Below are 27,044 nucleotides of genomic sequence, written 5' to 3' on the forward strand. Positions count from 1 at the left end.
GCGCCAGGGTAGCCCCACATGGAAGTTAAGGAATCTACAGCCAGCTGGTACCTTAGACCCAAGGCAGGGCTCCCCAGCCACGTGTCCTGGCTGTGCAGCTGGTCCCCCACTGCAGTGGGGACGGACACTGCTGGCTGCAGACTGCCCCGACCACGCCCCGAGGGAGCCCAGCTGAGCTTTACCAGCTGACTCAGCAGGGCTACGCCATGCGCACTAGAATCTCTGTCTCGGGGGCATGGAGCTACTGCGCATGCGCAATGCTCCTGCTCGGCTCGGGCATACGCCTGCGCACTGGGCGTCCTTTGGCCGGCCGGGCTGCGCAGCCGCTCTGTGCCTCGGCGTCCCAAGATGGCGGCCAGGTGCTCCTCACGCTGGCTGAGCGCGGTGGCCGGGAGGAGCCGGGGCCTCGGCGGGGACACGCGGCTGCTGGTGGTGTGGCTGGGCCGGCGGCTGAGTGCGGCCCCCGCCGCCTTCCCGCCCCGCGCTGGGTCAGGGAGCCGCTTCCTGACACTGAACGGCGGGCTGAGCCCCGCGGGTGAGTGGGGGGCGGGGAGTTGGGAACCCCGTGCCTGGGCGGCGAGGCCCGGGCGATGAGGAGGGTGAGGGGTCAGGGAACCCACGGTGGGGGGGCTGTGCCTGGGGGCTGGGGGTGATTGGGGGGAGAGGCGTGAAAGGTCCCGGGCCTGGGGCATGTCTCACAGAGCGGGGTTTTTGTGACCCAGCGATGCTGGGGACAGGTGGGAGGTGTTGGAGGAAAGTGGGTTCCCTTGTCTGTGTGCCGGGATGGGGTGCGGGTACTTGATGGCCATGGCCCTGGAGGCATGCTCGGGTTGCCAGCCCAGCGACTGGACCCTGTCTCCTTGAAAGAGCTGTGATCCTTCTATTCCTTACATATGGGTTCTGGGGTGCCCATCACCCTGGCCCTTGGGCTGTGTTCTGTGAGGTGCAGGGCCGGCTCCAGGCACCAGTGCAGCAAGCAGGTGCTTGGGGCGGCCAAGGGGAAGGGGCGGCACATCCGGCTCTTCGGCAGCAATTTGGCGGCGGGTCCCTTGGTCCCTCGCTTGGGGTGGCAAAAACCCTGGAGCCTATCCGGGTGGGGTGTAAAGGTGGAGTTATTAGCTTTCCAACAAGGGAAGCAGATTTGGTTCCCTCTCTAGTGAGGGGAAAGCTGGCCATTGTGCTGAGCACTCAGCTTTCACCTTCATCCTAAGTCTGGCAATTCGCTGCATCTTCCATTGGCATAAATTCCATGGGCCTGGTCTAGCCACAGCAAGGGAGAGCTCTGCTTCCAGCTTGTCTAACAACACTCCTCTAAGCATTTGGAAGGAAACTGTTTTAGCTTGAGGATAAAATAATTCTCAAAGGAGAGTAGTATCTCACTGCAGGCCCATAGCCTGTTGAAGGGGTGCCCAATCTGTCATACTCTACATGATTGGTCTAAATAACCAAATTGCAATAGTGACCAGAAATGTTTCTCTGTTTCCAACTGGCAAGAAGATTGTGTTTGTCCCATTCAGACAATCTTCTAGTGGTGATACATGCCTCTGGGGTGCACTACTGTAACCTGTTCTACTGTGAGACTCATGTGGGACCTCAGAAAGGTGCAGTGCAGTTGCCCATATCCTGAGTGAAATAGATACGTGAGAACCAATTACACTCACGCTCTACACAAGCTCCCATGCAGTCCCAGATCATTTTTAAGGCCTTGGTTGTCCTCAAATCCCTCTGTGACCTTCAGTATGTTTTGGGGAGCACCTTTCTCAGCAGCCTATGAAGTATACAATGCAGATGATGCAATTGGCATAGTCCAGTTTAGCGTTCTCAGGAGTCAGGTAATGGAATCCTGCCTGTGGAATTCTTTCACAGGAGAGCAGGTTGAGTTTATATCTTATTTTAAAACACAGTGCACGGCATGTCTCTTTGCAGAGGTTTTCTCTCAATAGAAGCAGACACAAATGTCCAGGGAATTTACTTCCTTCCCCTAGATCTCCTATGAAGATTTATAGTATCAGGGGGTAGCCGTGTTAGTCTACATCCACAAAAACAACAAGGAGTCTGGTGGCACCTTAAAGACTAACAGATTTATTTGGGCATAAGCTTTCGTGGGTAAAACCCTCACTTCTTCAGATGCATCTGAAAGCTTATGCCCAAATAAATCTGTTAGACTTTAAGGTGACACCAGACTCCTTGTTGTTTTTATGAAGATTAATGGAATTAAGACTCCTTCGAGGAAGGAGCAGCAGGAAGTTGCTGGTAACTTGGGCAACGCTAAGGCACTTTTCATAGTTGGTGTCTAGATACCCTGCTGTTAGGCTTAGTAGAATTATGTAGGTTCTCAATTTTTTTCTAGGGTGCACCATGTGTTAAATATCTCTTGGGCTACCCCTCCCATTTACAGTCACACACAACCTTTCCTCCTGTTTGTAATTGCAGAAACATCCATGTGACAATTAAAGCTGTTGCTATTGGCTGACTAGCTGTTGCTACCACCCATTATTATTCTAAAGAATTAGGCCAGGTCTATACTACATAGCTATAGCAGTATAACTGCTGTTACTCAGATGTTTGAAAAATCCATACTCCTAAGTGACATAGTTATACTGACCTAACCCTCTGTGTAGTCAGCTCTATGTTGACAGGAGAGCTTCTTCTGTTGACATAGCTACCACCTCTGGCAAAGGTGGATTAACTATGCTGATGAGACAAGCTTTCCTGTCAGTGTAGTAGTGTCTTCACTAAAGCGCTACAGCAGTGCAACTGTAGTGCACTGCAGTTGTGCAACTGTACAAGAAGACAAGCCCTTAGTCTAAATTTCAGTATGTCTTGGGATCGTCATCGGTTCAGTAACATCTTTTACAGCGCATTCGTTAATGCAGTTTAGTAACATTGAAGGTCAAAATCAAAGTAATGAAATGATTTTTAATGAATCTGCCCCGTATCTACCACTTACAGCTAAGGTGGCCATACGTGGCCTGTGCAATTCCATGACACAGCTGGCTTGATCCTTAATACAGAATAGTAGGCTGTGATCAATGGGAAACGGGCTTGGGAACATTAGGGGGAATTAATGTGTTCCTTTACAATTCTTCCTGACTCCTTTTTTTCTGATTTTTCTTAGGAACTAAATGCTCTCCTTTAATATGTGCTGCTTCATTTCATACCAGTTCTGCTTTCTACACCAAAGAAGATTACTACCAGATTTTGGGAGTGCCTCGAAATGCCCCCCAGAAGGAGATCAAGAAAGCCTATTACCAGGCATGTATACCTAAGAAAAACAAACAAATGGTGTCTCTTGGAATTCAAACTCACCATTGTGATGATGGGAGATGGAATTATGACCCATTTATCTTATTCTGATCTGTAATGCACGTGAATCAAAATTCCAAAAGGAACTCTTATGCTAAAGACAACATGGCAGGGTGGGGGCAGGAGGTTGTCAAAGGAACATAAATGTAGCGGAGCAGATTCAGAAGAATGGTCTATCTCAGGGGTCTCAAACTCAAATGACCACGAGGGCCACATGAGGACTAGTGCATTGGCCCGAGGGCTGCATCACATTCACTGACACCCCTCCTCCTTGCTTCCCTGGTCCGCCCCCATGCCACTCCTTCTATGAGGCCCCACCCCTGTCCCGTCTCTTCTCCACCTCCTCCTCCAAGCGGTTTTAATAAAATATATACACTCAGTAATGCCCCCCCACTGCACTGGGCTGCACCACCACTCCACCCCTGCTCTTACTCTTTCAGGGGTGGCAGGTTTGTAGAAATTTTGGTGGTGCCCAGAACCTGCCCCCCCAAACTCCGCCCCCACCTGCATAAGGCTCTGGGAGGGAGTTTGGATGGGGGAGGAGGTCTGGGGTGCAGGCTCTGGGATGGAGTTTGGGTGCTGGGTGCAGGCTCCGGGCTGGGTCAGGGGGTGGGGGGTGCAGGCTCTGGGATGGAGTTTAGGGATAGGATGGGGTGAGGGGGTTGGGACATTGGAGTGGCTCAGGACTAGGGCAGGGGAACGGCAGCCTGCCCTGGTCCTAGTGAAGGGGGGCACTAGGACCCTGCGGCAGCAGGTGATGCCGGAAGCTGGCAGAGCAGAGTGGAGCTGCAGGCTCTGGGGGGCAGTGAGGGGACAGCAACTGAGCCCGGGGGACATTCGGGGGAGGTGCGTGGGGGTGGCAAGAGGGGCCAGGGGAGAGACCCGGCCCCAAACATTGGGGAGCAGGGAGCTTAGCTGCCACATAAAATAACTTGGGGGGGGGGATGGGGGGACAGGGGTAAGGGGAGTTTGGCAGTGACAGCAAGTAACTGGGGCAGGGTGCGGGGAGCTTGGTGGACCACATGTTTGAAACCCCTGGTCTATCTAGTCCTGTGCTGTCTTGGGCAGTAGCCAATGCCAACTGTTTCAGAGGAGGGCAAAAAGCTGTAAAACTCTTAGACATTTGTGAAATACTGTATGAATTTTTTTGGCTGATTGGCAGGAGGGAAGAGTCCTTTCTTGGACTGTTAAAATAAATAAACATGGCTTCCCCCCACCTATTAGAAAGGTTCTGGAAGCAAATTTTCAGTGTTAGCGGAGTAAGATCATAACTGCCATTGATCTGACATTATCGCATATGTCCAGGACCTTCTTGGAGAAAAAGGGTGTTCTCACCTGTATGTACGAGATAGCTGATCCGTCCACACCGATGCTTATGTGGAAAAGCTTTGCAGTACCATTTGGGAGAGGCTTTAATACCAATATAACAGGAAACTGCTTTTTTATGTCCCTTATATGGGAATGATATGGAGAGAGAATTACTTAGGAAATGCTTTTGGTCTCCTCTGAATGTAAATGTTGAATGCTAGGGTCTGGCTAAATTTTTTTCCCCTGACATGGAAGGTATACTAAGTAGCAGTGCTAACAGTGTTCTTATCTCCCTCCTTTTTCTAATCATTCTTTTGCTTAGCTTGCCAAGAAATACCATCCCGACACAAATAAGGATGACCCAAAAGCTAAGGAGAAGTTCTCTCAGCTGGCAGAAGCCTATGAGGTAATGTGACTGATGTGTATTCAGTTACCCACTATGGTAGGAAGGGAACAACAGAACTACAGCCTAGAAAAATTATACCTCCCCTCATCTCAGCATTTCTGTAAAAGAGCTGCTTTACTTCATTGGTAACAAAGTATTGTTTTCTAGACCTGAGTATGTATGTGCCAAAAATGATTTGGATATTCTTCAGTAAATGAACTAGCCAGAATACCTGACTGATTTATTCTAGGCATTTTTTTGGGGGCCACTCATGGGCCATTGTGCTGTTCCTCAATACAAAATAGACTGGTTGAAAAGCTGGGTACTGGAGTGGACCTGTTAGTTAATAGAAGGACATCAAAGTGGCATCAATAATTGGCCTTTTGAGGATGGGGGATTAGTAGAATCCTGCTCCCTTCCCCCAAGTTTACTCATCTTGACTGTCAGGCTTATTTAATTTGCTAGCTCCCATCCCACTAGTCTTTCACACTACAGGGTAAGAGATAATTGAAAGTCACTTTTGCTTACCTTCAAATAGTATAGAAACCCAGAGCTCCTGATCTCTCTGCCTATAACTAATGTACTTATTTGGAAGCATCACAAGCTTATGAGCTTAACTGTGCCATCCAATATGCATGAGAGAAACAGAATGCTTTTCTTCCATGGTGTTCATTTCACCTTTTGGTATTATTGAAGGTATCTAGCTGTCCTAATACAAAGGAATTGAAGTTGGGATTCTGTAGTAGTTTCTAGTATTTTGCTGGTGATGGATGTAAACTCTGATTCACCTTGGAATGAGCAGATGTCTGAATACTTTGATCTAGTGGCAGCCAGGCTGCTCCAGTTCTGTACTGTGAGAGAGTCCTGATGGTACTGTGCTTTCCTCCCCCATAGGTGTTAAGTGATGAAGTGAAGAGAAAACAATATGATACTTATGGTACAGCTGGCTTTGACACTGGGTCAGCGGGTGCTGGACGTCAGTATTGGGGTGGTGGTCCCACCATTGACCCAGAGGAACTTTTCAGGAAAATCTTTGGGGAGTTTTCAGGATCCCCTTTTGGAGATTTTCAGGGTGTCTTTGACCAGCCACAGGAGGTAAGGATAATACATGTATACATTGTGTTGCAAAGACCTCTGGGGGTATATAATGAAGATGTTAGTGCTTCCTAAACTGAAATTTGCTAATGTCTGAGTATAGATGGTTAATAAGTCAGGTGGGTCCCTTCCTTCTCCAGTACTGTGTCTTTTAGCATTTTAAATGATGTTCCAATCACAGTCTGAGTGGAGACCACTGGGGCTCTTAATTACAGCTATTTCAGTTTAGTGTCAGCCAATCAGCATATAGATTACAGCTGGGATTCCATTTCTTTCTCTTATCTAGTACATCATGGAGCTGACATTCAATCAAGCTGCAAAAGGTGTTAACAAGGAGATTGTTGTGAATATCAATGACTCTTGTCAGCGGTGTGATGGCAAGGGGCATGAGCCTGGTACTAAAGTGCAGCACTGTCACTACTGCAATGGCACTGGCATGGTAAGTGCTGTTTTAGAGTGTAACCCCGGTTTTCTAATGTTCTTTGACATTCTTATTTCAGGACAGGTTAGTTTTTTTCCTTACTCAAAAATGCCTTAAATCATCAGTAAATAAGGAGGTGATTAAATGTAGGCTTTGATTTCAATTTCTGTGTTTCTAAAGGTGTGCTGCTAGAAAGGGCCAGCTCACCAGCCTTGGAGAGCCAGAAACAGATCCACAGAACAGAGGCCACTAGGGGAAGGCTTGCATTGCCACTGCCCATGCTGTTTCTCTGTGTGCTTCAATCCTTGAGAGATCACCTATAGGGTTGATAGGGTAGTTCAGTCTCCAGGATTTTTTCTAAGATTTGAAACAACTGGACCAAGTAGAAAGTCTGATGTAGATATTTGTCCTTATGACTGAGACCTAAGTACTACTTTTCCACAGAGACCAGTAACAAATGTGAACAACTTTTGGTCTCTCTGCACAGAAGCCAGCCCGTGTTCTGCAAGTACTCTAAGAAACTCATTCATTGCTTTATTTATTAATGGTGATCTCCAAAGAAAAAACTGGAGAAATTGTGATGAGGATTAAATATACTCCAGTCAATTGAATTTTATTCCTAACCAATTCTTGCTTTTTTCTCCGAAACTTAAAATAGCCATGTGACAGGGTGCTGGATGCTATCTAGTCACCTAGTAAACAAGGTGTTAAGTCCTGCTCAGTTTTTCCCCCTCTTCTTGCAAAATGTTCAGGGGAAGGAATATTATTAATTTACTGCTTGGGAAACTGGGAGGAGAGGGGAGGTGGGGGAACCATCCATTTGGAAAGGCTGAGTTTCACACCGAGGGGTCATAAAACTGAATTGATCCCCAACCTGGGGGCAGTTTTTTGTTCTTGGTTTTTGAATGTTATCTTGTGTTATAAACCTGGTCTTTTGAGACCTTGTTGACTCTAGTTTTTTTTATGCTGAATCATTTCTGTAGTTTACAACAAGCTGGATTCAAACGTTTCCTTTACATTTTGAGGCACTGTTCATCTGTATAGTCTGCCACATTTATGTATTCAGTGTTAGTCTCTCCATGATGAAATCATATTTAGGGCTTTATTGCAGATTGGCATTCTCTGCCTTCTCATTACAAGGGTGAGGTTTGGTAGGAGAATTACAGAGATTTGGGCTTATTTGTGAAACAGATTTTTAAGACTGTGTGGAGATACACATTGTGTGTCTTGGATTGGAATTAGGTGGTTGAGATGCATATGGTCTTCCTAGCTCCTGTTACTGAATTGCAGCTGAATTCTTGAAGTGAAAACTCTCCAGGCTCTTGCAGTCAGAGAGTTCTAGTGAAATAAAATGCAACCTTTCCACATAACTCTGCTTTGTATCCTAAACTGCACCTTTTAATAGGTTATTGAGGTTGTGCATGAATGATATTGGAAAGAGGTCACAGTTAAGAAGCTTAGGACTTCTGTTATCACAAAGCTTCTGACTGACCAGAGATCTCTATCCACTTTAAGCTGATAAGAGTAGTGGTTTCTTTCACTGAATAAGAGTTTTTGGGTATGCTTCTCCATTGCCTTGCATCTTGGGTAGTGATTTTATGCCTGTGTATTGAGCGTCTGAAAGGGTACCAGTTCAGAATGGAGAGTTTTGCACCCACTCTTCACAGGTGTACGTTACTCCAGAAGGTGCAAAACAGTAGAGAATCAGGCCTTCAGATAGCAAGGGCTTCTCTTCCCCAATCTTTTCTCAAGATTTCCTTCGTTCACCCACTTTCTCTGACACCCGGATGTTGATACTGACAGCATGAGCTCCTTCAGCTGGCAATCTGGAAACAAAAGGAGACTGACATTTCTTGGTGGGTTAGACCTGGTTGAGGCACCTAATCTAGCTCCTCAGGCCATATTTTGACCCACCACTGTTACCCATATCCCACAGTAATGTAGAATACATTTCCTTGGAGCAGGTCATACTGTGCATGTGTTGGACCATTGACTTAACAGGGATTGGATTTGTCATTGGGGATGTTTTACAGAAATTAGTAATACTTGTACACTATCAAAGGATTCCTCTAATCCCCCCTCTTTCTTTTTTTGCTAGGAGACAATAAACACAGGCCCTTTTGTGATGCGTTCTACATGCCGGCGATGTGGAGGCCGTGGTTCTGTTATGACAACACCGTGTGTGTTGTGTCGCGGCTCAGGGCAAACCAAACAGAAGAAGAATGTGATGGTCCCTGTACCAGCAGGTCAATTTCTGTATTTACATGCCAGCTGTGTATCTCTTCCCATGTGAAACTCAGCTGAGCGTGTATCTTGTCTCTAGAGAATGGCTGGCTCTATGGAGTCAAAGCTCAGACACAGCATTATGGAGAAACTTGTCTGTATCAAATCTGTCTTAAGAATAAAGATCACTGATGGCTAGATGGCTCAAAGGATTAGTTATAAGATACAGACCTTTTCATCTCTGGGTGATGGCTTCAGGATGGTGGTAGCTGAAAACAATTACCATCTCATGGCTGTTTGGCCTTTGTGCAATGAGTTTCTGGGTCTTAACTCTATTTCCCAGCAGAAAGATGTCTAAGGGTAAAATTTTCAAAAACACTTAATTGCCATAAGTGTCACTACATGAAGTGTTGCTGTAGCCATGTTGGTCCCAGGATATTAGAGAGACAAAAAGGGTGAGATAGTATTTATTGGACCAACTTCTGTTGGTCAGAGACAAACATTTGAGCTTACACAGAGCTGAAGAAGAGCTCTCTGTAAGCTCAAAAGCTTGCTAAGAGAGACTACAGAAATTAGTCCAATAAAAGATACTATCTCACCCTCCTTGTCTCTCTGAATTTCACTGACATACATATAGGTGCTTTTGGAAATTTTACCTTAGATCACAAATGCCCCATCCCAATTGTCAGCTCAATAAAGAATATTGAATGAGTGTTGAAAGAACTCCCCACCCTCCTAGAAATGGTCCAATTGTCTGGGTAGCAGCTTGCATTGTGTCTGTCTTTGCAGATAAACATAGTATGTCAGTCTCTAGTGCCTCTCAATCGTTTACCTTTCACCAGCACTGAATTCACTTGAAGGGAATAATACAATTGAATTCAGCTTGAATTGAATTAATGAGCTGCCCAGTGCTGCAGTTGTGCTTGGCACTAGAATGAGTGCATCCTAGGATACAAACACCTGGTGACACCCCGCTCTTCAAACGCTGGGTGCTGTGGTCATCTGAGATGCCCCTGGAGAACGTGAGTTACGCTGCTGCTGCTATAGTTTCTGCCAGTAAATCCATGGGTGTTTCTTCCTGGATGAAGGAAATACTGCTGTGATGACATCCAGTTGAGGTAGTTGTAGGTGTTCAGGCATTGGGTTAGACTAGGAAGGCTGTAGGTGCTTTGGCACATAAGGTGTAGAGCACAATATCAGACAAACAGTATAATATTCATGTCCTTGTTCTGATTGCAGGTGTGGAGGATGGACAGACTGTTCGGATGCCCGTAGGAAAGAGAGAAATTTTCATTACATTCAGGGTATGTGTGACACCTGACTGTACGCTGCTTACATTGGATCGTCTTCTGTGAAGAAGGGGTAGTGTGCCGGTAGCCTATCTCCTTTCAGTGTAAAGGTGGAAATTGGGCAGGAGCGTCATTTCGCCTAGCTGAAGTAATGTTAGCCCTTCCAGTTTTCTGAGATTGCGAAACACCTGCCCCATAGCAAGTGGTAAAATATTATTTAGCCTATTCATAGAACAAAAATGCACTGCTGCATATAGGGAGGTTGGCCCTAGGCTACAGTCTGTAGCATACAGGCAGTCAGGGAAACTTACGAACTCTCTCCTAATTGGAATTCCTGGAAGTGATGTACTAGTATAGTATCAGCTGTCACTGACACCGATGTTCTGAATCCCTAAAGAGACTGCAGGAATGCATTTATGAGGTGCTGAATTTAGAAGTTAAAATGTTCTCTCTTGTAAATCGGCAGTGAACTCACATTTTTAATGTTCTTTGCAGATACACATGGGTACAAGACTGTATCCTCTGTATCATGTCTCTGTCAAGAGTAAAATTAAAGACCCTAGTGTTTGAAAGGATTTCATTCTCTTCTGATCATTTAATTGAGGGCCTCTCATTAACACTGATCTCTTCCTCCATTTTTGCTTATATTCCCCTCAAGAAGGATTTAATAAGCTCTCCAGAGAGGTACTATGAAATACTGAGGGTGCTTCCTTCCCCTCTGCCATTCCATTGTCCTATGAACTAGATAGTACAATCTCTTTTCTACTCTTCAAAGAATCTTTACTGGTGGTGATTGACAAGCAGTGAAGAGCACAGTGTGATTCTCAGATCTCAGGCTGAGTATGCAGCCCTAGCAGTTAATTTTTTTCTTGTAAACTGAAAAATTAGGGGGAATTCATTGAAACAGGAAACGTGATATCTCTTAATGCCATTTTTAGTATCCTCCTTCAGAGGAGAGGCCTGCTCTAGCTACATCTCTACCTCGATATAACGCTGTCCATGGGAGCCAAACAATCTTACCACGTTATAGGTGAAACCGTGTTATATCGAACTTGCTTTGACCCACCGGAGTGCTCAGCGCGCCCGGAGCGCTGCTTTACTGTATTATATCCGAATTCGTGTTATTTTGTGTCGCGTTATAATGGGGTAGAGGTGTATTAATATTTAGTGCCTGAGGTATTTGTGGTTAGTTTCTAAGAATAACTTTAATTTCGGATTTCCTGCTATGTAATTTTTAGGGAATGAGGGTAAGACTTTTCCTAAAATTGATATCAGCTTAAAACAACTTAACCTGTTATTTTTCATGGAATCATTCATATACTGTACTGATTTTAGGTTCAGAAAAGCCCCGTGTTCAGAAGAGATGGAGCAGATGTACACTCAGACCTCTTTATCTCGATAGCACAGGCAGTTCTTGGAGGTACAGCCAGAACTCAAGGTCTATATGAGACCATCAATATCACGGTATGTGGTAACAGTGGGTGGAGGAGCTAGGAGATACCTTAGCTTGAACAAGAAGCATGCATTCTTTGTTTTCAAGAATAGTGAAAGGTTAAAAGTACAAAGACCTTGCTGTCCTAGTCTTGGGCCTCTTGAGTACTGACTGCCATGTTGCTGGTATTCTGCTTGGCCCCATGTATGCAAGGGATAACTCCCACTTCCCTTTCTTCTGCCTCTGCATAAGCGCTCAAAGGGCTATGAGAGCTGCTGAAGAGACACAGATCATTGGGAAGGTCGGGCTATCTGAATGCTGGCATGGTCCTCAAGCTGGGAAAGTCCTTGACACTCCTTGGGACTAATGTTGCTAACCAGGTTTTGTGTATATATGATTCTCTCCCGCCTGTTTGTGTCTTGTTTCTGCTCAGCCTACCAGTTTGTTAGATTTTGTATTTACATAACTCTTTATTCAAGGAGGTGATGTTCTTCACACTGGGGCTGTGCTAATTAAGTATTAACTGTTCTATGCTTTGGAGAAACGAGGTCCAGAGGTTGATTACCCCATGATGTCACAATGAATCAATAGCTGGGCTGGGAATAAAACCTAAGAGTCTTGACTGTCCTCTGTTATAAGGACTAGACCACACTGTGGCAGGGCTCAGTAATAAGTAATATTAGGTTTAGGCAGGGTGTACACTTTAAGCCTTTGCTGGCAAAGCTGTGTCAGTGAGCTGTGTGTGATGTCTAGACATAGCTGTGCCAGTAAAAGCCCTTAGTGTAACCCACTTACGCTGGCAAAATTGAGCTTTTTCCAGTGTAAGCTGCATCTAGGAGTGTGATGTCTATATAAGTCACGGTCCAAATTTCTTGGTTAGGGTATAGTCAAGGTCCAGACTCCAAAGAAACACTTTTTGCACCGCAGGTTCCCTGTTCAATAAACAGATACAATGCTGTGCATTAGTAATGTGCCCGATTGCACTAAAAATATAAGTATTACATGAAAAATAAAATTGAACCACCGTATAACCTGAAAATAAGCTCCAAGAAAGATGATAGCTCAGATTAAGCAAGTAAGGAATTAAGGAGAACCAAGTATCAGAGGGGTAGCCGTGTTAGTCTGGATCTGTAAAAAGCAACAAAGAGTCCTGTGGCACCTTATAGACTAACAAACATATTGGAGCATAAGCTTTCGTGGGTGAATACCTACTTCGTCACATGCATGTAGTGGATGTTTCCAGAGGCAGGTATAAATATGCAGGAGAACCAGTCAATCGTTAATTCACAGTACAATATATTGGAGATTGCATTGTGAGGGAATGAGAGGGTAAAAATAAAATAAGTAAATACAAAGATTTTGTGGCCTGTTCAAAAGCATCTAGGGTCCGGATTTGGCCTGAGGTCCACATTGACTACCCTTGCTGTATAGTATAGTGATATAGCTGTACCAGCAAAGCACTTCTAGTGTAGATCTGTCCTTAATTACACCGGTCCTTAGTAGGTAGTTCGCTTTAATTCCCAGTGTTGAATGCTTTTTCATTACTATTGAGTAATATCTGAGCACTAGTTATCTAAATATAGAAATAAATCCCTCCTCCCTTACTTCACAGTCTGCAGGAGGAATAGCTTGATTAATGTATAGGTAGGGCCCTACCAAATTCATGACCGTGAAAAACTCGTCATGGACCATGAAATCTGGTCTTTTGTGTATTTTTACCCTATACCATAGGATAAAATATGCAAAAGTATACAGCTTTTCTCAAACTGGGAGTCCCAACCCAAAAGTGGTTCTCAGGCCTATTGTAGGGGGGTTGCGGTATTGCCACCCTTACTTCTGCTCTGCCTTCAGAGCTGGGCGGCTAAAGAGCAACAGCTGCTGGTTGCATGCCCAGCTTTGAAGGCAATGCCACCGCCAACAGTACTGCAGAAGTAAGGGTGGCAATACCATACCATGCCACCCTTATTCCTATGCTGCTGTTGGTGCCAATGCTGCCTTCGGAGCTGAGCGTCAGGAGAGTGGCGGCTGCTGGACGGCTCTGAAGGCAGCACTGCTGCCAGCAGCAGCACAGAACTAGGGGTGGTATGGTATGAACACATCTGTGAAATTTGCTATTTATGCCATGACCAACCTGTGAAAAAGGTGTGATGTCTCTGTGATTTAAGTAGGCCTCTATTTATAGGTTTCCATGCTGGCACCTTGGTACTGCAGAGCAATAATAAAATATGGGTCTTTTTATTCACAGATACCGCCTGGTATTCAAGCAGAGCAGAGGATTCGAATGAGTGGGAAAGGCATTTCCAGGGTTAACAGTTATGGTTATGGAGACCACTACATACATATAAAGATCAGGGTTCCTAAGTAAGTGGAAGGTCTACTAAGATTTGGAGATGTCTTGTAGAAATCTGCAAGTTTGCTGTGAAGAACGTGTTCTCGGGAGTGAAAGATCTTCACTGCTTTATTGATGTATGATTTGAGCCCTAGATAATTTAGTGAACAAACCAACTTCTATTTTACTGTGTCTTTTGTTGAACTGTACAGTTTTTCCTTTTAACCAAAAAACTGCACTGATTAGTTTATAGCTTAAATTACCATGCTATGATATCTTCACTCTAACATCCTGGTTGCTCTGAGCAGATATAAATGTCTCAACCAAAAAAATGTTGCCACTCCAAATATATTGATCAATATGCAAGGCACTGTCCTGTGTGGCATAGTAGGCTACATCCACACTGCAGACTTCTGCCAACATAGCTGTGTCCATCACGGGTGTGAAGAGGTGTGATCCTGGGCTGGCATATCTGTGCCACTGTGGATACAGCTGTGCCAGCCAAACTGCACTTTTACAAGTGTAGCTGATTTCACTCATTGGGGTGGTTTTACTGTATCGGTACAAGGCGCAGCTTTACCATTATACCTGTGTCCGCACAAGGAGTGCTTTGTCAATGTAGTATACTGCTATTCCTACACACAAACAGCGCTCCTAACATAGACACAGACTTAGATCTGAACAGTGCAGCAGGATCCCTGGACTTATGTGGCATAGACCCTAATCCAGGGGTCGGCAGCCTTTCAGAAGTGGTGTGCCGAGTCTTCATTTATTCACTCCGATTTAAGGTTTCGCGTGCCAGTCATACATTTTAACGTTTTTAGAAGGTCTCTTTCTATAAGTCTATGATATATAACTAAACTATTGTTGTATGTAAAGTAAATAAGGTTTTTAAAATGTATAAGAAGCTTCATTTAAAATTACATTAAAATGCAGAGCCCCCGGACTGGTGGCCAGGACCTGGGCAATGTGAGTGCCACTGAAATCAGCTCGCGTACTGCCTTTGGCACGCGTGCCACAGGTTGCCTACCCCTGCCCTAATCTTAGTACAGAATCCTTTGTTTTGTTTGTTTTTGTTGCCCCCAGATTCTCAGTGTGCCACTGATTTTTGTAGTGGTTGGTGCTCTGCGAAGCTGGAGGTTTTTCACAGCCAGTTAAGGATGACTTATATGGAGGGCTTTTGGTAGTCAGGGATCTGTGGCATATGTGACTTTAGGTTTTGATGCCCACATGGCAATTGAGGTTTTTGATGCTGAGTAGGGGATGCATCTCCTGTTTCTTTCACCATTTGGGACAGGATTTGAGATGACTTTACATTAGAGGAGAAGGAAGTTGGATTTTCTTATTCCCAGTAGCCTTTGTTAGCAACTAGCTCTCCACACCATTCTACCCCCCCTAATATCTGTCATTGCTGTACTTCCAATAATGAAGGATGGCTGCTCTTGCTTGATTCTGCTAGAATGATCATCAGCAAAAGTTAATATTTGTAATGTAAACTATCATTAGACTTATCAAATGTGTATTAACACTCCCATTTATATGAATAGCACAGTTGACAACTCTTGGAGTTGTTTCAGGCTTCCTGCAAATTCATACACCAATGCATTGGTTTACACTCCCATCGAGTTTTGAAGGTTATTGTAGCTAGAAGGATTAGAGACCTAATTTAAAAACAAAAACAACTCCCTGAAAGGTAATTGTGACAATTAAAAATAAATCTGCAATTATGTGACTATTCTTGAGGCTGCATAGGTCCTGTGTTTACTGAGAGCAACTCTATGGAACACAGAGTACGTATACTTTAGACAGTGATACTTAGACTGAGGTTCAGGAACCGCAAGTGACTCTTTAATGGGTCTCCTGCGGCTCTTTGCAGCACATGATATTAAAACACTATGAGCTTTAATTACTAACCAATCAAAGTTATTAACCAGTCAGGATGCTTTTACTGTGTTATAAACCAATTAAGTTATCAACTTGCACTAAGTTATTAACTTATTTGCTGTGAAAATAATATATATAAAAGCTAAATATTTCCCTGTCCTACTGTTTAAATATGAGTATAGAGTACTAGAGTAAATGAAACAATGAATTCATGGTACTGTGGCTCTTTGGGGTAATGTTGATTGCTAATTTGGCTCCTGAACCACTGAGTCTGAATATAATTGCTTCAGAAGGATGAGTTTACCCTTCTGAGATTTTAAACCTGTTCTAAGGAGCCTTAGGACTGGCTGTCTAGACCTCTAAGCCATCCTCATAACCTTGTTGCAAGATAAACTTTAAAGCTTGAAAAGTCTCCTGTGTTTGTGTCATGCACTCAAGTGGGAACTCCATTTCTTGAGTGCTCTTCTGCCAACTTGACATTCAGATGTAGCTTCCAGTTTGAGTCTTCTTAGTTTCAACCCTTTAAAATGTTTGACTTACTCTTCTGCAATCAGATGAAATGCACTGACTAGAATCTTCCCTGTTCCCATAGGGGTTTCCATTAGCAAGGCATATTCCTTTCTCAGGTGCATATTTTAAAAGGGTCATTGGGATTTTGAAGGCATCTCAGTTATATTAGCTTTGCATTATCAGTAGCACCCCTTCTATGTGCTGCTTGGTGGAAAGCTGAGTTTGGGCTGCAAAGGTGAATCCCTAAAGTGAATACTGACTGAGATAGCAACACTATACTCTCACCTGCAGGAGGCTGACAGATCGCCAGCGAGCCTTAATGATGAGCTATGCTGAGGATGAGACGGATGTGGAAGGGACAGTGAATGGAGTCACAAATACATCTGCTGGTAAGCTGTGTGTGATGTACATTACTGCTTCTTTGGTGACTGGCTGCAGGAAATGCTTCCTGTAGGTTACAGGGAAGGGACCAGGCCTAAGGTGGCTTTTGGAGCAGGTTGTGTACGCAGAAGCCTTTTTTCATCTTGTCTGAGGTTGCTAAGTATTTTTTCTGTTGTTAGTGTGATGTTAATAGAGTTTAATACAGTAAGTAGGAAGCAGTAGCCTCCTGCCAGAAATCATCAGTCTTCCCCTCTCTCCCTAGCATTTACTGTGCATATAGGTATGCACTGGTGGCATGAGTGGAGAGCACCATTATCTTCAGATGCTCCTATAATACAACTGAATTTTGCAGTGAGCCTTCATTTCCATTATAACATTTAACTCCACCACACCTATGGTGGATCTGAAATTCCTTTTAATTCCTTTTTGAGTGGTGATAGAGGGGCCAGTCCTGTTTCCATTGAACCAAAAGGGAATTTTGTCAGTGCCTTTAAGAGGTGCAGGATTGGGCCTAGAATGTCTGTGTAGGATAAGTACCTCCCATATGTTCTTGGTGCTTTGGTTACTTTGCATTACCCCAGTAGTTCTGATTTGAGTCACTTTTTAAAACTCTAAATGAGTGGAAACTTTTCTTTGTAAAGCTCAACCTTTTAATTTGCATTTAGTAGATACAGGAAATTCTCAAAAGGAGACTGTTTGGTGTATGCGGAAGCTGCCAATCTGCCCTGTCTAGCAGGCAGAGCAATTTAAATAATTGATATTAATCCTAATTGTATCACTTAAAAAAAAAAAAGTACATTGATTTAAATCAGATTGAACATTTGTTAAACTAACCTGTAAATTTGTGGTGTTTCAGTTTTAGATTAAAATTATAATTTAGTTCCTTATACAAGGCTTTTTAAAAATGCCACTGTGGGTAGGGTATCTTATTTGAATTTTACAAAACTGCAATAGGTGCAAAACATTGAAAATTAAGGCCTGATCCTGCAAACAGTTAAGCAGCTAGATAACTTTACTCACATGGATAGTCATATTTACTTCACTGGGACTCCCCGTGTGCTGAAAGTAAATCCGTACGTAACTGTTTGCTGCATCAGCAGCTAAAGTTGTATTTTTATTTAAAACTTTTTTGGTGGCATAAAATCTGTCACTTCAAATCAAAATTGCTTCAAGTCTTAACAGCAAACTAAAAGTTGTTCAGACTTTCAGTACATTAAAAAAGTTCACAATTTTTTATTCCCACAAGCCACATTTTTCAAAAATAGGAGCCTAAAGTTAGGCATGTAAGGGTGAGATTTTCAAAAGCTCCGAAGTGACGTAGGAGTACAGTCCTATGATTTCTCACAGCAAACCCAGATAGAGGATAGGCTGGTGAAGCATTTCAGCTTGACTTGAGGAAGTTCCGTATATTGGAAGAGGGCATGGGTTACTGGTTAATCCATTTTGTTTGTGTTTGTGGTGTTCTCACAATAAGCATGTTAAATGAGGCCCTTGGCTTGCCTTTTCCAGCATGAATGAGCATTTGAAGTGAGACTTCTTAGGAGAAAAAAAATCTGTAAAACCTGAAATGTTACAATTAAGAAACTAAGCAAACAAGTACAAAACACCCACTTTAGCAATTTAAGAGTAAAAATGGCATGGAAGTAAAGAACTAGCAATATAAATCTGAATTGAAATCAGAAAATCTGTTCTGCTTTTTTTAAATCATGATTTTTATCCACCCTGTGGTCTAGCCTTCCTAGAAGTGTTTATAAACACACTACCCCAAAAGGGTGTTCTCCCTCGCAGGAAGTGGATCCTGTGGAGTGCAGTACATCTGCGGGGAATTCCACCGCAGGGTCATGTTTCACCACCATTGCATCAGTCTGACTCTGACTTCTGGAGTAGACGCCAAAGGTGGACTGCAAAGAAAGGTGCTCTTTCTTTGTTGGCCAATTTATGCTGTGTAAAGAAGGCCTGAAAAGGATTTCATGAGGTTTTTTTTCTACTCATTTTTTATTATAGAAATAGCAGAAATAGCCAGACTGGTCTCCTTTGTTTTTGCTGGAGGCTGTTCTCAAAGGGCCAGAGAACTGGGGTGGAAACTTTATCAGGCTTGTCTACGTGGGGAAAGTTTTACCAGTTACACTGATATAATTCTAGCAGTATAATTAAACCAGTTATATTGGTGTAACTCCTGGTGTGGACACTTATTCAAGTATGAGAGTGCCTTTTTTGGTGGTCTTGCATTGCTTTGGAGGGGTTTAAGATAAACTGGAAAAAAGCCACGTACACCAGAATAAGTGTGGCCACACAAAGTTATATAACTATCTGTTTAAATTCACACTTTAGCTTATACCAGTGGTTCCCAAACTTTAACAGCCCGCGAACCCCTTTCACTAAATTGTGAAATCTCATGAACCCCCTCCTAAAAATGAATATTTTCAGGCATTTCAGATTAAATTTCCTCAGTGTGATGGATGCCCCAACTGCCGGCCCCGCTCTTCCTGGGGCTCAGGCTGGGGTTCGGGCTGCCGGCTCCCCCATTGACGGGGGCAGAGCTCAGGCTGCCAGCCCCGACTGCCCGGCCCCGCTCTTCCTGGGGCTCAGGCTGCCAACCCTACATGGGGAGCGCTGGGGTTCGGGCTGCTGGCTCCCCCGCTGCCCACCGGGACTTGGGCTGCCAGCCCCAACTGTCCGGCCCCGCTCTCCCTGGGGCTCAGGCTGGGGTTCGGGCTGCCGGCTCCCCCATTGACGGGGGCAGAGCTCAGGCTGCCAGCCCCGACTGCCCGGCCCCGCTCTTCCTGGGGCTCAGGCTGCCAACCCTACATGGGGAGCGCTGGGGTTCGGGCTGCTGGCTCCCCCGCTGCCCACCGGGACTTGGGCTGCCAGCCCCAACTGTCCGACCCCGCTCTCCCTGGGGCTCAGGCTGCCAACCCTACATGGGGAGCGCTGGGGTTCGGGCTGCTGGCTCCCCTGCTGACCACTGGGACTCGGGCTGCCAGCCCCAACTGCCCAGCCCCGCTCTCCCTGGGGCTTGGGCTGCCAGCCCCGCGCAGAGTGCTAGGTTCAGGCTGACGGGGGGCAGGACTCGGGCTGCCGGCCCCAACTGCCCGGCCCCGCTCTCCCTGGGGCTTGGGGTGTCTGCCCTGCAACCGGGTTCCACCTGCTGTCTCCGTACCTCGGGTCCTCTGTCCACCATTAGTGATTTTTTTCTGGCGAACGTTCTACGAACCCCCAGGGGTTCGCGAACTCCAGTTTGGGAACTACTGGCTTATACCGATAAAACTTTTCCATGCAGAGAAGCCTTTAGTCATCAATTGTAAGGGTGGTTGTGGGAAATCTTTTACCAAGACATTTTTCCTAGCTGTTAGGCAGACATTTGAGTTAATGGATATTAACAAATGAAACCCTCCATTTTTAAACAGTCTCACAAAAAATTCCTTCCAATCTCCATTATTCAGGTTTCCCTCCCTTGGTATATGTAATGCTCCTCATGGTCTGCCATAAAAAGAGGGTCCACATCTCAGTTCCTAACATAAAAAAACACTTTTTAGGTCTTCCTTATACTTTGTAAGGAATCAAAAAGGGCACAAACCTGTTTTTTCCAGATGCGGTTCTGCATCAGACAAATGAAAGTTCCCAATTTCATACAGCTTTCCATTGTTATAGACCCTCTGATGAAATGGCAGGGTGGATCATTCCAACTGCAACAGAGAACACCAATACACAGCTGTTTCCTTCCCATAGATCATTTTCTTTTGTCAGCAGCACTGCAGAGAGTTGGCTTTTGGTGGCAATCTTCCATTTATACGGCACCTCATGTTCACAACCCTTTTGGGTGCCTCCGAATGTAGCAAACAAAACATATCTTAAAATAAAGACAGGCCCAGTGACTTCACATGTACACAATTCAGTAAGTTCCCTACGCTGTGTGGCTTTTATCCTCACTGCCTAAGATACTGATGTCTTTCCTCTTGATCTGCACACTGGTGGAGGAGAGATTGCAGGTCTAGTGAGTTGGTTCCCTCCAAATGCATGTGGTAACTTTCCTAAGGATAGGTCCAGCAGCTGACTTTTCCTTCACTTCCTCTAGCTGAACTTTCCATCCCCTTATTTACTATACGGTACGGGAATCCATTAGAAAAATTAGCCTCATCTCTGATACATGAGTAATTGTTCTTCATTTATGGTAGCGTCTGTCACGCTTCAGGGCAACTGTACTTGTATTCCCTCTGTATGGTCCACCAAGGGCACCCACACTCAGGCTGCTAGGTCACTCACTCCGACCGGATTTTTCCAGGCTGCACAGGTCCCTGCCTACACCTATATTCCCAGTAAGCAGACTGCCTGTCCAGGCCAGCATCTGCGCTTTGATTTCTCTCCGAAGGCTATGAACAGTGTGATTGCCACCAGTCACACGTTACCAAACAGCGCTTTCTAAGCAAGCACAGTAAGCTGAAAACATATTAAAACAATAAAAGAGCCTACATACATGTGGAAAAGCTTACCAGAGACCACCCCCAACTCCAGCCTAGGGCTTATGTAGGAGTCTCCATCAAACCCCACCCAGGTTTTTGTGTGGTTACACGTTCGTAAGGCCTCAGCTCAGAACAAAAGCACCCACAGGAATAGTTCAGTTTTTCCTTTTTACAGCCCAGGCCTTTGATCTTGTGACCCTGGGAACAGGTAACCAGCGGACAATGACCCTCTCCTCAGGGCAAAGCTTCTAAAGGCAGGGTGGTGGGGAAATTGAATCCCCCCCTTCCCCTGAGGTTATATACAGTCACAACCCCTGATAATACACAAACCATTCATTTAATACAATGGATCCCAAAGCTACTTTATTCAATAAGGTCTCCTGAGGACATGGCAGTAAATTGCCGTGTCTTTACAGGGCCTTGCATTCAAAAGCTAAGCAAATTTTGCATTTTTTTCAGCGATTTTGAATATGAAATTACCGCCTTTTGCATGTCAATCAGAGTAGGAGACACAGGAAGGAGACATTAGAGCAGGAAGACACTCCAGAGCCTGTTTTTATTGGTCCATTAGTACACACGAGTCAGGTACATTGAGACATAATAGCTCTCTTGAGCAGGGACCATCTCTCTAATGTGTCTGTATAAAGCTAGTACAAGGGGCCCTGCCCTCTAGATGCTACTGCAATACATATAATAAATAACAAATCAAGTGGCTAAACAGTGCATGGCCTCCCTGAAAAAAGCATCTATGCTGAGTGAGGGTGCAGCCAAGGGAGGCCATGTAATGGTTTTGTCCTTCTCCACCTGGGCTGTTCGGTGATGGCATTCTGCATGGGATTAGTTACTAAGGGGAAGTGTGATTCGATAGGTATGGCATGGGGTACTCCAGTATTTCCCCAAGTGTGAGGTAACTCCTTGGGAGGGCAACAAGTGGGACCAGTTGGCAGGCAGGGCCTGTCTTTTTGTTCTGTTTGTGCAGCACCTAGCATAGTGGGGTTTAGGTCCCTGGATAGGTGCTATGGTAATGTTGATGTCATTAGGCCTATGTGAACCAAAGTTCCTCAGTGTTTAACTCTAATCGACCTCGAAAGCTAGATGAATGGAATGTGTAAACAGCCAATTATCAGTTACAACCCCCCCCCCCATACCAGGTACCAAGCGATAATGATGAGGCTAGCATGTTTCTGGCTGAAGAGGTAATAAACCAAGAGTAAACAGGACCAGGTAACAGTTTAGAGGAGTGTTACTAACAAGTTAGATTTATAGCCCTAGAATGATTTACTTGCTTAAATGTTTAAACATACCTTCGGTAGAGAGGGGGAGGAAAGGGAGGGGTAGAGAGGGGACACGGGGGGGCTTAGTTGTAAAATGTATAAGAAGAGAGAAACTGTTTTTGCTGGTGTGCTTGATCTGAGACTTGCCTGTCTCCTTGCACCACTTTGAAATCTCAAATAAACTTTGTTTGCTTCTCCACCCCGGTATGTTTATTGGCGCGAAGCACACCGGGCAACGAACCCCGCTGTTGCTGTCCTCGGGCCTCTGTGCCGGCAACAGTAATACAAACAAATACTTTTCCAGCCTCGGTTTCATTTAAAAGTCTCTAGCTCTCTTTGTGGGAAAACCTTTGAAATGTGACATGAGTGACACCAATGCAGCAACATCTGCCTGAGTTACTGAGATCCTGAAAGGATAGCCCTGAGAGGGGAAGTCTCCCATTTCAGTGGCTGCTCGCTCAGATACCAGTGACAATACTTTAAATGTAACGTTGCTAATTGTTTTGCTGCTCATCGAACCATTTGAGAAAGGAGAGGAAGGATCTTATTACAAGGATCTACACCAAAATGAGGGGTGCAGAAGATGTAAGCATGAAAATTGATAGGTTTTTGCCTCATTTTCCTGAAGGGGGGCCCTGCTATCAAAAGTTTGGAAAAAAGGGGTACACAACAGAGGCGAAGGATGCACTAGATAGGTGGCTAGAGGAGACACCACTCTCTGGTGCTTTTAAAGAGTATCCGTCACAAGTGTTTCAGAAACAATTCAGATTATCAATATTAGGGACACCTGAAAGCTGCAGCAAATACATGTCTTCGGTTCAGTTTTAAATGCAATGACAGACTTTGTATCCTAGAATAATTGCATCCATCTGTAACTTATATGCAGGGAGTTGACGTGCACAAGTCTAGGAAGAGCAATGTAAAGAGAATATGTACTTAGATTGCTGGACCCAGGAGACTGTACTAGTGACATGGAGAAGCTAAGCATGAGTTGATCAGAGCTCTGATAGTCTGTGTTGCATGTGGCTTACTTGCTCTCTGAGAGGATCATTCACGCTACGCCCTGATGCTCACACACAACATGTTGCCTGTTGTTACTAAAAGTCGAACTAGCTAATGATTTTGTGCCTCTTATCTACTAATATCTGTTCACATTTGAAACTTGGTTGGCATATAATAAACTCTTCTTAAATCTGGAGTGTTTGAATGTCAGTGGGCTGGGAAGTGGGGGTGGGGGCAGAGGGGAATGAGTGGTACTCTAGATTAATACACTTGTCTTTCACCTCTGGGGCCCAGATTTTTCACTTTGATCACAAATGAAATTATAGTGCCTGGTCTCATTGCATTCTCTCAAGCCACTGCCAAGAGATGCAAAGGAGGAACAGCAGGTGGCTTGTGTGCAGTAGCAGATCTGTGCAGGGATGTTTACACAGCATCTGCACACATCAGCACTGGCGAAAGCCAGGCATATTGTGTTTCACTTCACAAGCCCCAAATTTACTGTCTAAAATAGTTCCATAACCTTATCTAGACTTCTGAATGCTGTTCCAAGATGTGTGGTGACTGGCACAGATTGAAGTGTACCCTGATAGCAGCTCTGCTGTTTATGTCTAGGTGGCAAGGCCACGGATAGCTCTGAAGCAGGCGAGGATAGGCCTGAGGCTGAGGCGGGGGAGAACAAGGAGGGATTCCTTACCAAACTTAAGAAAATGTTTAGCTCCTGATATCCCATCTGAGGTAGGAAACCTCTTGTGCTTTACTGATTGTTCTTTCCTCACATTAAGCAGAACATGCATCTCTTCTTGGGAGGTAGATTGGAGAGGAAGCAAAGAAATTGCATTGCTTTTTACTTAGCCTCAGGCCTTCCAGCCATCAGTATTAAAACCTAGTCATTTTATTTTATCTCTAAGCAATAGCAGAACCCAACAGTGTAGCTGCTAACTAACTAGATATGCAGCATAGATCTGTTTAACGCATGGCTCTACTCTGAAAAGTGAAAATAGCCCCACTTTAGTCCCCAGATCTGCTCCCTGGGTGTATTCTGAGAAAGATCTGCTCACTGTAACTGAAACAAGCTTAGTGCTTTAAATCCTGCTAGTCAGCACAGCTAGATGATGCAAACCTAGGGTGACCAGACAGCAAATGTGAAAAATCGGGACGGGGGTGGGGGGTAATAGGAACCTATATAAGAAAAAGACCCAAAAATCAGGACTGTCCCTATAAAATTGGGATATCTGGTCACCCTATGCAAACCATTCTGCTGCTGATGCACAAGGAAGAACAGAATGCAGCTTGCCACGTTTGTTGGTGACACTTTGGCAAGCCTGTTGAAGGCAAGGGGATTGCACAGATGGGGGGCACAGTTGGGCCTGTCGAGCCTTTAATACTGGTGAGGAGTGCTAGGATGGAACCTAGTTTGACTCTCAGTCCCAGGCAGAGTTTGCAGGGCTGGCAGTTGGTGCGAGAGGAATTTCTTTACTTATAAACTGAGCAGATTAGATCTAGAAATTCATGATGTGCAATAGTCACGAGACCCCAATGCCATTTTTAGTCAACTCTGAGTAGAAAGCACACTTTAAACACCTTGTTTGTGAATGTGACGGAGCAGTGCACATGGTAAGAATACTTGGACCAATGAAGTGTGCTCTCAGCTAAAGGGGGAACTTCTCCTTGTTACTGAGGCATTTGCCAACAACCTTTGAGTGCTGTGTGACATTCTTAGGCTTGGACATGAATAGTTCATGAAATGCTAAATATTCTCCCCATCTTTAACTCCAGGGAAACGTTCTACTGGAAACTAGACAGTGGGAAGCAGCAGTAGATCATTCCTCCATCCGGGGGGGAGCCATTCTGTCTTCTGGCTGTGGGCCTTGGAAATGAAAGGATGTCACTTAGCAGCAAACTCACTGCCAGCCAGCAACGCCATGAACCACAGAGGCACCAACAATCACCAGATCAGGAGGAATTAATTGCCTTAGTAAATGGTAACAAAAGCATCTGTAAAGGTTCTAGGTTTACTAGTGCTGGGAGCTCATTTGGATCCTTCTGGCCCTATTTACAAAATCAAAACTTGCATTATAATTTAGAGCCAAATGTGGTGGAAATTTTAATGGTAAAATGAAAATTTTATTTCCAGTGGAAAATGAAGCAGTTTTCTATGCTGAGATTTCAGCTACCTGGCTTCCCACTCAGCGTGCAAATGTCTTGACAAGCCCATCCACTTGGTCACCTTTCTTCAGTGCTAGATCTGCTTAGTGCATCCTTTCCTAGGAAGCTTGGTTTGTCAAAGGCCATAATCCTGTCTTGGACCGTAAAATCTGATGTGAAGAGGCCTTGGCTCTAGACTTGTGTAATACATTCTCTTAAAGAGGGATATCTCACTTCTGCTGAGATTGAGTAACAGTGAAGGAGCATAATTGCATATGGTCCCCCACAAGCTGTGAGGATGGGTATGGCTTTCCTTGTCTCGTTAGCCTCTCCTACAGACAACACTGATTAGAATCTGCATTTTGCATCAACTGGTCCCTTCCTCTCCGAGGTTAACTACAGGTAGCAAAGCAAGGTAAAACATTGCTGTTTCTAAACCAGTACAGATCTCTCACCAGCTCTTATGAAAGGCTCTGGGGCTGTCAATTGTTACATTACAACCGAACCCTGTTAGTCTCCAGAGAAAAGGGCTTTCTTATGTTGGTGGTGATGCAAGCAATTGTAAATGATCAACATCTAAGAATCATTGTTTCATTTTATATAAGAGTAAAAATACAAATGAATTAGTTTACACTCTACTGCTGGAATTAAGCACTAGTGAAGAGTATTTTCATGGTTACTGCAGCCTGCCTTTTAGTTGAGTACTTTACAACTACCAACAAGCCCATGTGCTAGGAATTGACCAGTTAAACAGGAGTTGTCTTAGTACATCCCTTCTTAAGTTGCTAAATAAAGCACCTGCTGCCTCTTGATTATATTGTCTGTAAAGTGATTCTGTATTGATGTAAATAAGATGATCTAATCATAAAGATATTTAAAACCTGTTGTGTTGTGCTGCTTTCCCCTCCTCACAAATCACCTGTAAGAGTACTTGGGACTGCAGGCTGTGAAGTGTTTTTTTTATGGTTAGTCCAGATGCTGGGGGAGGGAGAAAGTACTTGTTGCTCAGAGTAGGGGGTTGAAAAAGTGTTTCAGAAAGAAATCTCAGCCCTCTTTCTTCACTCTCTGTCCCTACTGTCTTACTGCTAACTAGTGTAGAAATAATGCGTAAAATTCTTAGCACTCTATCCTGCCTGTGCTAGTGCTTTACAGGTCATTCATTTACTGCTCAACAGAGACACACTTCAGCTTAGTGTCCCATGCAGTCCCATTTTTAGCTTTGCGGCGCCTGAGTCAGACTAAGGTTGTTAACAAACTTATGTTGATACCCAAAAGTTGACAAAACAAAAATCGCCAAAGGGAGTTCACACTTGCTCCCTCTGTCGACAGATCACGTTGGCACGATTATCGACACTGTGAGCGATGCACTGTAGGTATGTATCCCATAGTGCAGTGTTGTGGGAAGGCAGAGCTGATCGCTGTGCATCTTGGGAGGATTCCCTCCAAGTTCTCCCATAGCCGTCTCAGCTGCTGGGAGCAGCATCATGAGTAGCTCTGTGAGGTCTCCATGCTGAGGAATGTCAAAGCAGCACACCAGTCTCTCCTCCTTCCCCCTCCTCGCGACACTGCCGCTGTGTTCCTAGTGCAGGGCAGAACAGGA

At 44.7% G+C, this 27,044-nt stretch overlaps 1 protein-coding gene across 3 annotated transcripts; it reads left to right on the plus strand.

Annotated features, from left to right (window-relative positions):
- Nucleotides 1-314: 314 nt before the first annotated feature.
- On the plus strand, nucleotides 315-26,328 carry DNAJA3 (DnaJ heat shock protein family (Hsp40) member A3). 3 transcript variants are annotated; one of them, XM_034784734.1, is made up of 12 exons: nucleotides 315-535; nucleotides 3,119-3,255; nucleotides 4,937-5,020; nucleotides 5,894-6,094; nucleotides 6,381-6,533; nucleotides 8,614-8,761; nucleotides 9,978-10,042; nucleotides 11,363-11,491; nucleotides 13,705-13,820; nucleotides 16,474-16,571; nucleotides 23,912-24,034; nucleotides 25,076-26,328. In XM_034784734.1, the coding sequence occupies exons 1-11, from the start codon at nucleotides 349-351 to the stop codon at nucleotides 24,019-24,021; spliced, it is 1,428 nt and encodes a 475-aa protein (XP_034640625.1). In that variant the 5' UTR covers nucleotides 315-348; the 3' UTR covers nucleotides 24,022-24,034; nucleotides 25,076-26,328. The 3 variants fall into 3 exon arrangements, with proteins under 3 accessions (XP_034640625.1, XP_034640627.1, XP_034640626.1); XM_034784736.1 differs by lacking the exon at nucleotides 5,894-6,094; XM_034784735.1 differs by lacking the exon at nucleotides 23,912-24,034 and having other exon boundaries at nucleotides 316-535.
- The last annotated feature ends 716 nt before the right edge of the window (nucleotides 26,329-27,044 follow it).

This window comes from Trachemys scripta, chromosome 10 (assembly GCF_013100865.1).
Source record: "Trachemys scripta elegans isolate TJP31775 chromosome 10, CAS_Tse_1.0, whole genome shotgun sequence".
Classification (NCBI taxonomy): Eukaryota; Metazoa; Chordata; order Testudines; family Emydidae; genus Trachemys; species Trachemys scripta.